This window comes from Lactuca saligna, chromosome 3 (assembly GCF_052625555.1).
Source record: "Lactuca saligna cultivar CGN05327 chromosome 3, ASM5262555v1, whole genome shotgun sequence".
Classification (NCBI taxonomy): Eukaryota; Viridiplantae; Streptophyta; class Magnoliopsida; order Asterales; family Asteraceae; genus Lactuca; species Lactuca saligna.
Window position 1 is genome coordinate 14,823,684 of NC_136419.1, and position 13,343 is coordinate 14,837,026.

The 13,343-nt window shown below is 30.6% G+C and overlaps 1 protein-coding gene across 1 annotated transcript; it reads right to left on the reverse strand.

Annotated features, from left to right (window-relative positions):
• Nucleotides 1-830: 830 nt before the first annotated feature.
• LOC145034545 (FCS-Like Zinc finger 2-like) lies at nucleotides 831-2,076 on the reverse strand. Its single transcript, XM_078982984.1, has 2 exons — nucleotides 1,597-2,076; nucleotides 831-1,139 (listed from the first exon to the last, which is right to left on the reverse strand). Exons 1-2 carry the CDS (start codon nucleotides 1,887-1,889, stop codon nucleotides 956-958), a joined length of 477 nt encoding a protein of 158 aa, XP_078839110.1. The 5' UTR covers nucleotides 1,890-2,076; the 3' UTR covers nucleotides 831-955.
• Nucleotides 2,077-13,343: the final 11,267 nt, after the last annotated feature.

Genomic DNA, 13,343 nt, shown 5'->3' on the forward strand with positions numbered 1-13,343 from the left:
TACTGGTGACCGGTGAAAGAGGGGAAGAAGAATCAAATAAACATTTATCACGGGATCTCCTATCCGCCTAAGAGCTTGTCAGCGGTCCCGTTTTTGCTTGGAGCAGTCACAGTACCGCTTGTATTGTCAACCCAAAAGCCTCATTCCCGAGCCACTCCGACCACCCTTATCCACCGTCATCAAACTATATGTCAAAAACTTTTATCCTTCAATTTTTTGTAATTCATATAAAGTTAATTGGATGTATAAAATATCGAACATGATACTATTATAATCAAAAGTTTGTTAACAAAATGCCAAAAATAATTATGGAAGCCAGCTAAATAACAAGTTGCTCAACACATCTCATTTTGATAATTTGATATGACAAATACCTGCAACAACACATCTTTGTTATGTACTTTTTTTATCCAAAAATAGTTGCAAACGAGCGTGCCATACAGCAAAAAAACAAATTACTGAATTTGGTGTATTTAATGGAAATATAGTGTTTTATGCAATTTGATTAGACTCGTTGAATCAATGAAATTAATTCATATGTTTCGACTTATAAAACAAAACTATTGTCTAAACTCTTTGACACAGATAACACGAAGTCCAAAAGAAAGGGAAAAATTGCCTGTATTTATATCTTGTACCATGTGCAACAAATAATCTGACAAGTACAAGTACAATATAACAATGCACAATCGCATACGCATCACGTATTTGTACCATACACCATATAGTAGCGTTTTCTTGGTTAGTAATTGTAATTCCACAATTACCCCTGTCTTCTTGACGTGGAAAACACCACAAGAGAAAGAGAAAGAGAAGTAATTCACACAAAATAAACAAAAGTTATAGACTCTTTCTTTTTTTACAATTTTCCCACAAACTTACTTTCTAAATTTTTAATATATTTTTAATTTCTAGAAGGAAATTTGATTTTTTTTTTCCTTTTTCTTTTAATTAGTTAGGCTGCAGCAACGGTACCAGAACGGAAAGGGTATTTTGGGGAAGAATTAGAAGATTTCCCTCTTTCTTCTTTCTTCCTCATTGCTTTGATAGATGAATAGCGACTCCTTTTCTTCTCTTTCGCTTCATCAATCTCGATCTGTTCTGCTCTACACTCTTCACTACAAAACGGTGTGTCACCCCTGCCAAATTACCAACATACCCCTATCAAAATTAAGAATTCTCATGATTTACTTACCAATACACCAAGTTCCGAGGATATAAAAAAATTATATGAAGAAGCCCCAAAACGATTTCGGCGAACATTAATATAAGATTCCCATGGCATTGAAACTTTATGTCAAATAATCAAAAAGCATTTGGTGAAGTCCCATAAATATTTTTGATGAAGATTTATAATAGTTATACAAATTCACCAGAATTATAATCACACTAAATTACTGAACAATAAACAAAAAGAAAAAAAAAAAAAAAAACGAAGACATAAAAGTTTTGTATCAACACAACTATGTGAAAAGATTCGAAAAATATCCAGATGATCGTTTTAAAATTTTGGACTTTTTTGGTTGTTATGAGAAGAAGAAGTATGTTAATTGGCTGAAGATCAAATACTACGATTATAAATGAAGGGGAAATCACCTGTACATGAAGATATCTCTGTTACAACCAAGTGGTTTTTTACAGAGAAAACAAGCATCCAAGAAATGAGGTTGTTGCTCCTGAAATATTCCATTAAGAAACGTTCCAGATCTTGAAAAAGAAAACGAATAGAGGCTTCTAAAGCTTGTTGTTGTCGGGGAATAGATAGGCCGGCGGTCATGACGGTGGTTTTCCGACGGCGACGATGAGAATCCACGTTCTACGGCAGTAATCGACGCAAGACCTTCGTTATGTTGTAGAAGACATTGTTTCGTTATGGTTGCAGAGTCCATATTATTCTGCGATGGAGGTGGAGGTGGAGGTGGCGGTGGGCGGAGAGAAAGGGTAAAGGAAAGGAAGTGGTGGGGGTTATAAAGAGGAGTTGGTGAGACTGTGGTGTGTAAACCACGACAAAGTGAAGGGAAGTCGAATGATTAGTTAAAAAGTGATCGCCACTTCAAAGATTGCATTTGATGCTTTTGGGTACTATTTTATTTGTATCTTCTAAATACCGTTAACGTTTTTCATAAAATATGCAAAATATCTAAATTCAAATAAAAAGAAGAGTAAATTAAAAAATGGTGAATCTCGTTTACTTTAGCACGAAGGTATAGTCTAAAATTTAAAATTTTGATATGAATAAGTCAGTCTCACATGGTTTCCGTAATTTGATATCTAAATACCATTCATCTCCTTCCACCGTTTAGGATTAAAAAAAAAATAGGTTAAAAGGAGTGGTGTCAAGCTTCTCACAATCTATACAAACGTTTGAATCGGTCGGTTGTTCGATCGGGTCCCGGTGAATGTAGTGGTTTAACTAGTACCGATTTTATGTTTATTTCAGAATCGGAATGAACCAGCCGATTTTTACAAAAATTCGGCTGGACTGATTAAATTAAACCAGTCGAAACGGTTAAATTAAATAAAAACATAAGGAAATAAATAATTTTCATAACAAACTTTGGTTTTTTTTTTCCCAACATCTATTTATATTTATTTGAAAAAACACATGCTAAATATTATAATTTTTTTAATACATATGTATTCATCTAAAACTATATTTTGTTTGCACATTAAACTTTATTTTATTTTTGATATATGTGGATTGATGTAAAACTTACGGTTATGTATTTTTAATATATTTGGATTGATCTTCAACTTGTATTTATGTGTATTTTTAATGTTTAAACTCGTTGATGCTATGTGTGTGCATAAAAATAGGAAAATGATGAAAATTATAGAATCGACGGTCGAACTAGTTAACCTGCGAATCGGTCATCATAACGGTTTAACTAAAAAACCGGTTTTTAAAACATCGGTCACACTGTTTCATAATTTTGTCATTTATACCATAAAGTGTGTATGGGAAAGATCTTTCATTTTTTGAGTGTCACGCCAATTTTCTCTTACTCTCATTTTCTTCACCAAAATACAGGAAATTGTCACATTTCACTACCTTTCACTCCCTTTTATTATTTTTTTGAAAATATATTTTATACAAATATTATATTCGTTTTGTAGGGAATTAAAAATCATGAATATATATATATATATATATATATATATATATATATATATATATATATATATATATATTTGTATAATTTTTTAGTAGGTATATAATTTAATAATTACTAAAAAAACTGAAAATACTATAATAAAAAAAGACTGACCAATCAGACGAGGAGAGAAAGAGTGATGAATAGACTCCCTCACTCTTTTCTCGCACTCATCTTTCCTCACCCTCGGTATGGTGCTTTGAGGTGTGGGAAAACTTTCATCACTCATTTCCCGCTCCATACCCTCTAGTCTTACAAGACGTGGGTTGTCACGTTTGTCATGCTAATCTTTTTAAAATTTAATTTATATAAAGAAATCAGTATAAACAAATTATTTTAATTAAAACTTAAATTTCATTAACTTGAAATAAAAACATAGCACACTTGAAATTAAACTAACATATAACACCACTAGAAATTAAAACACACAACCAACTAGAAATTAGAAAGACAACAAGCTTAAAGTGGATGCCATTTGGGGTACTGCCTCACAATTTGCCAAAAACTCAACATACCGGAAATGTTTGTTGGTTTCTTTACGGAAAGTCTCAAGAGAATTCACAAACAAAGTATTTTCATTTTCACTTTGCTCGACTTCCCTCATCACCCTACTAAACACATCGTAAACTGAATTAAAAGTGTGCTTGTATGTCTCTATTTAGAGAATACTTGATCTTTACTTCAAGTTAGAGTGGATTCGTGATTGGATCTTTCGGCGACTCTACACCCAAAAAGTAGTCATAGTAATGTTAATGTTGATTGGGTCTTATGTTCCATGAACCATGTACTAGTTAATATGATCTTTTCATCAGTTGACCAAACATGAACCGTTTTTAGTGAAGGAATTTGAAGAAGATGGAAAATAAGAAGGTTAGTAGATTAGAATGAAAAAGATTTAAATGTGGTGAAGAATGAAAATTGATGTTGTTATTTATAGTGAAAGATAAAGTGTATAGAATTTGAAAATTAAAAAAAAAAAAAAAACGATTATATCTAGAAAATGGGGTATTTTTTTTAATGTGTTATTTTTTGAAAATGATAGACCATTTTTTAAAAATTTTTTAATTAACTAAAACATCATCATAACCATAAAAATTCCAAATGTTTCATCCAGATCATAAAACATTAGAGTAATCATAAGTATGCGGAACAAAATAGTGTGTGCACTGCAATCACCCCGAACTCTTCCCATTTGCACCAAAAGTGCCTAAAACATATACCGAAAACCGTAAGTATGAAACTTAGTGAGTTTCATCCAAATACCACATACCACACATATCAAACATATAATGGGCTATGTCGGATGAGTAATGGCCCCGAACCTACCCGCATAACAGGCCCCCGCCCACTGAGTATGACGAGCCTCACCCTAACTTGCATAACAGGCCTTGCCCACTGAGTATAATGAGCCTCGCCCTAACTCTCATAACATGCCCCACCCACTGAGGATAACGAGCCTTTCCCTAACTCGCATAAAGGGCCCCGCTCAACATACAAACATACAAGTATGACGAGTAATAGCATACACAATAACCATTGGGCCCCGCCCACTAAGCATACAAACCTATACACATGCAAGAGTCACACAGACATCTAGCACCCTAACAAAATAAACCATGGGTTAGAATTGGTGCCTTCAACCCGTTAAACACGGTGAGGAAAACTCACCTCAAACCGTTGAATCACTCGGATAAATCTCTGCCTGCTGGTCCGATAAATCCCCGCGTTATCAATACCAATAACATCCAGTTATTAATATGAGTCAAATCCATAACCACCAGTCTAATATATTGGGCCCATAACCAGGGCAAAAGACAATTTTACCCTTTATCCAACTTGGCCCAAGGCCTAGGCCCAATTCAACTACTATGAAGGCCCAAATCCCAAATGAATACTCAAAGCCTAAATATGCTCCAATCTTCCAAATTTTGCATAAGGCCCATCATGGCCCAAACCAAAGGAGCCCAAAACACTAGCCAAAAGTCCAAAGAAGAAGTCCGATCGCCTAAATGAAGAAACCCCAACTTATGACCGATACCTAGAATGCAAGCCCAAAGCCCATCTGCTGAGTACGCGTGGTGTACTATTGGGAATTTTTTATGATGAACAACAACTATGTTGGATATGGAATTTTGGGTATCAATTCTGGTGTTAGTTCAAGTCATGCCTCAGGGCTACTTTTTTTTTTTTTTTTTTTTTTTTTTTTTTTTTTTTTCACATTAAAACCTAGAACCTAAACATAATTAGAGATGATCTATATGTGATTGCTTTGTAAACTTAGATATGATATGATGAGATGAGTAGACTATAATCATTCTTTAGGCCATGGCTCGTGGACATTTAAAAGAAAGATTTTAAAGATGACCCAACATCCATATATAAAATTTTAAGTAGCATTTTTAATTTTTTGAAATTAGGTTATATGGTTTTGCAGCAAAGAACAATACGATATCCAAACGAAGAGCTCTAGGTTCTCCTCAAGGTAAAGTTTTGTTTAATTATAAGCAAAAGATTATAATAATGCTAAATAAATATATTTATTCTCCATATTTGACATATCTTCACTAATTTTAGGGCAATTATCTCATACATATGGATGTGAAATCAAACAACATACTTTCAGATGATTTTTCTTATTTATTTATTTAAAAAATTATGTTTTTAATATAGGTGGCTAAGATTTTGAGTAGACAAAAAAATCCAGTGGAGCATGAAGTAATGTAAAAAATGAAAAAATTAAGTCTATGGTAAACAAGGACAGTTTGCGTAGATGATAGAGAATGTGTATTTGTATTTGGTACCACCAATAGGCCCTTTAATCTTAACAACGTTGTAAATAGGAGTCTACCTAGAAGGTAAATGTGAACTTTTTCTATTATGGAAAAAGGCTGACTGACACACACACACACACATATATATATATATATATATATATATATATATATATATATATATATATATATATATATATATATATATATATATATATATATATATATATATATATATATATATATATATAATATGGTGTTGGCTAGAGACTTGCAGAGTCAAACCCAAGGATTCTAAGTGTTTGGTTTATTTTCGGTTAAATGACACAAGTGGGGCATTCAATTAAATTGTTTTTAATTGTGAAAATGGTCTTGGTTTAAAGAAAATTGGTTTCCGGATTAAAGTATAGCATTATGTGCTTCGATGGTACTCTTTTTTGGTTTAATAGTTGGATAAAGATTAAAACAGTTTTTTTTAATGATTTAGGTTGATTGTTTACTTTGTTTTTAAGATTTTCCTTTGTTATTCTATTGATTTTTTGAAAAACACATTACTATGTTGGTTGTTAAATTTTCATTTTAAAAGTTCAATGCTATAATAAAAAAGAAAACAGTAAGATGCTATAATAAAGAAATCAATAAAAGTACAATGCTATAAATGGAATAAGGCATGATGAAAGATTAGACTATGATGGGGACAATATATGTGATTTTGCCTATTAATTGTATCAAACTTTTTTTTTTCCTAAAAAAATTATATTTAAAACCCTTAAACTTTTTATTTAATTTTTTGATATTATTGTGTTCTTTTTAATGTTTTTGAAGAAAAACTAACTTAGTTTCACGATTTAATTATATGTAATAGAATTTAAGATATAATTTATTTATAAGTTTTGTCTTATATTATTATTTAAATAACAAGATTGTTGAACTTATTATTTCTGTGAAACAATGTTCCAGTTTTTATAACAAATTTAATAGTTTAAACCAAAAAACCATGATCTAATAAATTAATACGCTACCTATATCTACTTGTCCATCTTTTTTGACTTGCTAACTATCTTAAATCGCGATTGATAAATATATTGTAAGTATTTATTAATAATGGAAAACCAAATTGAATAGACATTTTTTGGTTTAAATATGTTAAAATAAATAAATAAATAAACCGACTATCACTCCAACCATTACATACTTATATTTTATTTTAATTAGCATGATAATATAAAAGATAACATATTAAAAATAAGTTCATAATCAAATAGAAAATATAAATATACTACAAAATGTAAATCTTTTAAGAAAATAAAATTTAAATAACCGTTAAACTCCTAACTTCAAAAAACACAAATAATCCCTAAGTGTTATATACATGACAAAACTGTACAAATGGTCTCTGTGGTTTGCTTAAAATTGTCGTTTTGATCTAAAAAGGCTTGGAGTAGCACCAGAGGTTCAAACTTTTCATTTCGTTACGAGTTTGATTCAGTTTTCTATAAAAATTTTCATAATGATTATCTCGCTGTTATTTTTTTCTTTTTCAGTTTTATTATTATTTAAAGGGTTAATACCATAAAAGACATAAGTTTTACACCCCAATTCTAAATTAGCCCTAAATGGATTTTTTGTGTCTAATTAGCCTAAATAATTGTGATCCCGTTTCAAAATCGTTTTATCAGCTGGTTAACAACAGGTCAATGTACGCAGCCGGTCACCACTCTCCTATACTACTCGATCGTTCGTACACCACCAAATATCACATTTCACAGAAACGTCTTGCACCAAAAAAGGGTTTCATGTAGTTGGTCTTAGGAAGAAGAAGTGTTTGAAAAGGCTTTGAAGTTGAAAATCAATGAAGTAGAAAGGTACATGGGGTGCCAATAAGAAATTGATGTGTATGTGTGTTCTTATCTTACATAATCGAGTTCCATAGTGTCACTTACAAGTATAATTTTTCATCTTGAACAGATGGCTTCATCATCTGGAACTAAAAAGGTGAAAGAGCCTGAAAAGGTTTATGTAAGGGACGAGGACTTTGATGATAATCTCATAGATTTCTCTTTCCTGGATTTTGCACCAAAGACCTTTAAACCAACCTCAAACCTGTCTGATGACCCATTCCTTAACATATTATGTGATGAAAATATGCTAAGGAGGACTCTTGATGGAATGGGAGATGATGATCAGGAAGTTGGTGTTAAGGATCCAGAACATGATCATATTGATGATCAAAATGATGGTGAAGTAGGTGTAGAGTATAGGGTTCATGATCCAGACATACATTGGAAACAAATGAAGTCTGTAATGGGAGAGTGTTATGAATCCCCTTCTCAACTCAGGTTTGCATTAACTAACTATGCAGTAGCTAATGGATATCAGTTGTGGTTTATGAAGAGTGATAAGTATAGAGTGATTGCTAGGTGTGGGAAAATATATAAAAAAGACCCATGTCCCTTTAGAGTTTATGCTGCTTGGAAGTATAATGAACGAACATTTCAAATTAAATCTCTCCCTCTCCCTCCAACACCACACACTACCCATATACCTCCCTCATTAGATCGAAAACCACTCCACCAACATACCTCAGAACTTCCTCACTCCCTTCCATCATTTTTCTCGTCACCCCACTACCGCCTTCTGCCATCGTGCACCACCACTTCACAACCCCTTATCTCTCCTTCTTCCGGTGACACAACAACCCCCAAACAACCCTCCAACCTGCTGCCTTACCTCTTACCTCTTCCCCTCCGATGACCACTGCTGACATAAGCAAAAAGAAGCAGCCGTTAGGCTGCCAGGCAACCTCCTGCCACCGTAGAGCTGCTCTTGGTCACCACCATCGATCACCTATGTTATGTTGCTGCTGCTACTATGTAAGTCCCCATTGCTATTTTTCGTGTGAATCGAAAAGGGCCAAACCAAGGAATCAAAAGGCCCGTCATTTTTTTTCTTTCATCATCTCCACCGGAGAGGATGTTCAATTCCCGTCATCCGAATTTTGAGTTGTAGGTACGCTATCATTGTTGCTCCAATTAAGTGTTTTCGAGCCCTAATCACACCTAAATCAAAGTTGTCGGGGCAAGCTTCAATATCTGGTAAAATCACACCGCAAAGAGAGGGTGATTCGAACCCTAGAATGTAGAATGCTTTAATGGAGAAAGATGGAGGGCACATCGCTTCGATCTGTTCGTTGAACATCGTCCTAAACCCTAAAGATTCTTGCAGTAGGAGTGGAATTAGAGAACATCAAAAGAACAAAAAAAATTGAGGATTTGGGGCATTTTGATTTTTCATCGTATCTATCAGCCACCATGTGGGTTTGATTATGGATTTTAGGGTTTTTGGGAGGGATAGTTAGAGAAGATGAACATGGTGATTGTTTTGTACTCTTTGCGTCCAGAGAGAGAGAGAGAGAGAGAGAGAGAGAGAGAGAGAGAGAGAAAGAGATTCTTTTTTATTTTTCTTTTAATTAGAAAAAACATTTAAATAAATAAAAAAATAGAAAAAGAAAGTACCATGGGTAAATCCATCATTTTAAATATTTTTAAATCAAATTGGACTAAATTTGCAACAAAATAAAAACTTTAGACCTATGATGCTAGTCAAAACTTTTTTTTGACCAAAGTGACAATTTTGAGCAAACCATAGGGACCATTTGTGCAATTTAGTCTATATACATATATAAATATGAGTTACACATGTCTTCATAAAACACTTGTAATCAAAATTTTAAATTTTGTATGACATTTTTTATATCAATTTATAGATGATTTTTTAAAATATCATTTCAACTTTTAATAAAAAAACAATTACGTGTTAGGTAGATTCGTCATTGTACATTGTTAATATAGGAGCACATGAAAAATAATAGCTATAGAAGAAAGTAAAATAATGATAACAAATAATAAAAATAAGAAAAACATATTACCAATCTCACACACAAATAACATATTTTCACAATACCTTAGCATATTTTGCATAACAACATCTATTTTAACTTAAAATGTCCATATTCTAACAACCAATTAAAATATAAACATATTTTAACTTCAAAATTTGATGTAACACATACCAAGTTACAAATACACATTTTTAACGGACTATAACTTAAATTAACAATCTATAATTAAAAAATCCATAATAAATCATTATAACAATTAAAATATCCTTATGAATGGAAAGTGGAATATTCGGATTCCGAATATGGAACATTTTCATTACTGCCTCCAATTAATGAACATCTACTGTATACTTCCAAGTCTCTAAATATTATTAAAACAGAATCCTTAATTCACCAATGAAGCAATCATGGTCCTTGATTGTATTTCAATAATATGTTTCTTATCGTTTGATCAAATTGCTGACATAATCTTCCCAAATATAATTCAAACATAATTACATTTAATTGTAGAATCTTTAAATTCAGCAATTATGTTATCAATTGAAACATATCATTTTATTTATATAAAATATATCAGTTTCTCTAATTAACATTGTTCCTAATTTAACTCCCTTATTTATAGTTTTTTGCTTCAAAATACAAACCCGTTTAGCATGTTTTTTTAAAACTCATTAAATGAGCATATATCAATAATTCAGTTATTAACCTATAACATCTAATCCAAGCCCATTAAATGAGCAAAATATTTGAGTGTCAAAATTAAAGTAAATATTATTCATAATTTATCTCTTAATATATCCCACGTAAAATGAATTAATTTGAGATAATAGTTTGAATTTTAAAACTAATTAATTACGCAAGTCAATTAATTTTAAATTTTAAATCAATATAACTTATATTTTTTTTTCCAGACGAATAGTCGAAAATCCCCAAGACGATATCTTAGGATTCCAATTTTTTTTGGCAGATAATAATTTATTTATTCAAAAACACCCTATATATATGATTACATTGAAGTTGTTATTATTATGATTATGGATTGAGTCCTATAATTTACAATGTTCTTCTTTAGTGGTCTTCTCTCCAATTCTTTTTCCAGGTTCTACAATTTACAATGTTCTCCTTTTCCTTCTTTTTCTCCAATTTCTTGCATTTAGTATATTCTTATTATATGTTAATACTATATTCATGTTTGAGAGGTCATGAAAAAAATTAATCAAACTACTTTAAGCATATTAGTTTCATTCATATCTATCTCTAAATATTATTAAACGAGAATCCTTAATTCACCAATAAAGCAATTTGGGCCCTTGATTGTACTTCAATCCTATGTTTTTCACCATTAGATCAAATTGTGAATATCATTTTCACCAAATAGAATTTAATCACAATTACATTTAATTTTGGAATTTTTAAATGCAACAATTATGTTATCAATTGAAGCATATCATTCTATTTGTATACGAGATATCAGTTTTTCTAATTAATATTGTTCTTAATTTAACTGCCTTATTTATAATTTTTCCCTTCAAAATTCTAACCCGTTTAGCGCCTTTTTTTATGAAAGAACCCATTAAATAAGCATATTAATAATTCGGTTATTTACCTATAAAATCTAACATAATCTCATTAAATCAGCAAAATATTTTAGAGTCAAAATTAAAGTCAATATTATTCATAATTTGTCTCATAGTATATCCTACGTAATTGAATCAGTTTGAGATAATGGTTTTAATCTTAAAACTCATTAAATAAGAAAGTCAATTAATTTGATTTTGATTACATACAAAATACTTTCTACATTATATGCTTTAGAATAAATTACATTCGGCATCCTTGAGTTATGTAAAAGTTACAAATTCCGTCCCTAAAACTATATTTTCACTCGGACCCTATGATTTTAAAATTTTCATGTTTTGTCTATTTTACCCGGTCTATATTACTTGGTTGAATCACATGTGTTCAACAATCATTAATTTTTCACAAACAAAAACATGGCTCAAAGTAACAATATCTTCATAGACCAACTTAATGTTTCAAAAATTCAATTTACCATGAGAGTAAGAATAATATGTCTCAATTTACTATTATAATGACGCTAGAGAGAGGCGAAGACTATGACGTTTACATTTATAAAATAGAAGAGTGAATTCTATGTTTATAATAGAAACTTTATTTCATCATCTAATGTAATAAAGACAATTGATTGTGTTTCACTTATATATTTTCCACCCTTAGATCAAATTGTTTACGCCATCTTGACCAATTCTCAGTCAAACACGATGTCTATCAATGTTTTTGCTTTAACCTTCACCAATTTCCTCTATCCTTAATATAAAATTGAAAATTTCTTTCTCAGTGTACACTGATGGTACCAAAAATCATCAAGGGAAAAACAATCACCTTGCATTCAAATCTTATTAATATAGTAAATACTTGTAGGTTTATAAGTAATAATTGGTTTTATAAATGTTAAATTACAATCGCTAGATTTCCAACTATCTAACTCAATAATCATACATATTTATTCTTAACGTTACCTTTTTTTATAATGTTATTGATTAGATTTACAATAATTAAGTTTAAATTGCAGAAAATTTTATTTGAAAGTGATCATTATTAGTTGATGTTTATATTGAAGCTTGATGATGATGCAAAACTCTAAATCCCTTAATGGTAATATCCTACATATTTAATAATTGATTATTTCGACAAAAATATTTTGCATTAGCTTTGATAACAAACTTGTTGAATTAAACATATTTTTATGATTATGAATTTGTTTTCTCTACAAACTTGTACTGATCATCTTAAAGATAAAAAAACATTAATCATGACTATATTGAAAAGTGCCAAAAAGATGTTATTGCTCACACCTTTCTAACATGATCTTCAAATATTTTTTGCTTCATTCTTTGTTTTTTATTTATATCGTTTTTGTGTATTTGATTTGTTTTTTCAAGAAACTAAGATTTCCATTAACTTTGATAACAAATTTGTTGAGTTAAGCATAGTTTTATGATTATAAATTTGTCCATTTTCTATTGTTAAATCAAGTGGAAATGAATTTAAATAATTGTTGAATTTCATATTCTATAATGTAATTTATACACTAATTAATCAAATAATAGTACATGTCCAAGTGGTACCTCCAGGACAATAAACAAACATGTAAATTATAAGTAATTTCACAATATTGTATTTTTTAGTGGCTTTAAATGAACAATTACTTCTTTCATTTTTTAAGATTCTTGATTACTCATATAGGGTTGTAATAAAATACAATTTTGATAAATTGAAAAAATTGTTCAGTGAAACCTTGAAATTTGGAAATTTAGTTATATGACAATTTGGGCTTCTTTTGTGTTGTCATGTTTGTTGATTTGGCTATGTAAGATTCATTTGAAGTTCCACTTCTCTACAAGAATGTTAATGTTCACATCCAAGTGGAAACAATCACAACCAGTAAGTATTCTAAATGATTTTTCACTTACATTAATCAAAACTGTTACTTTA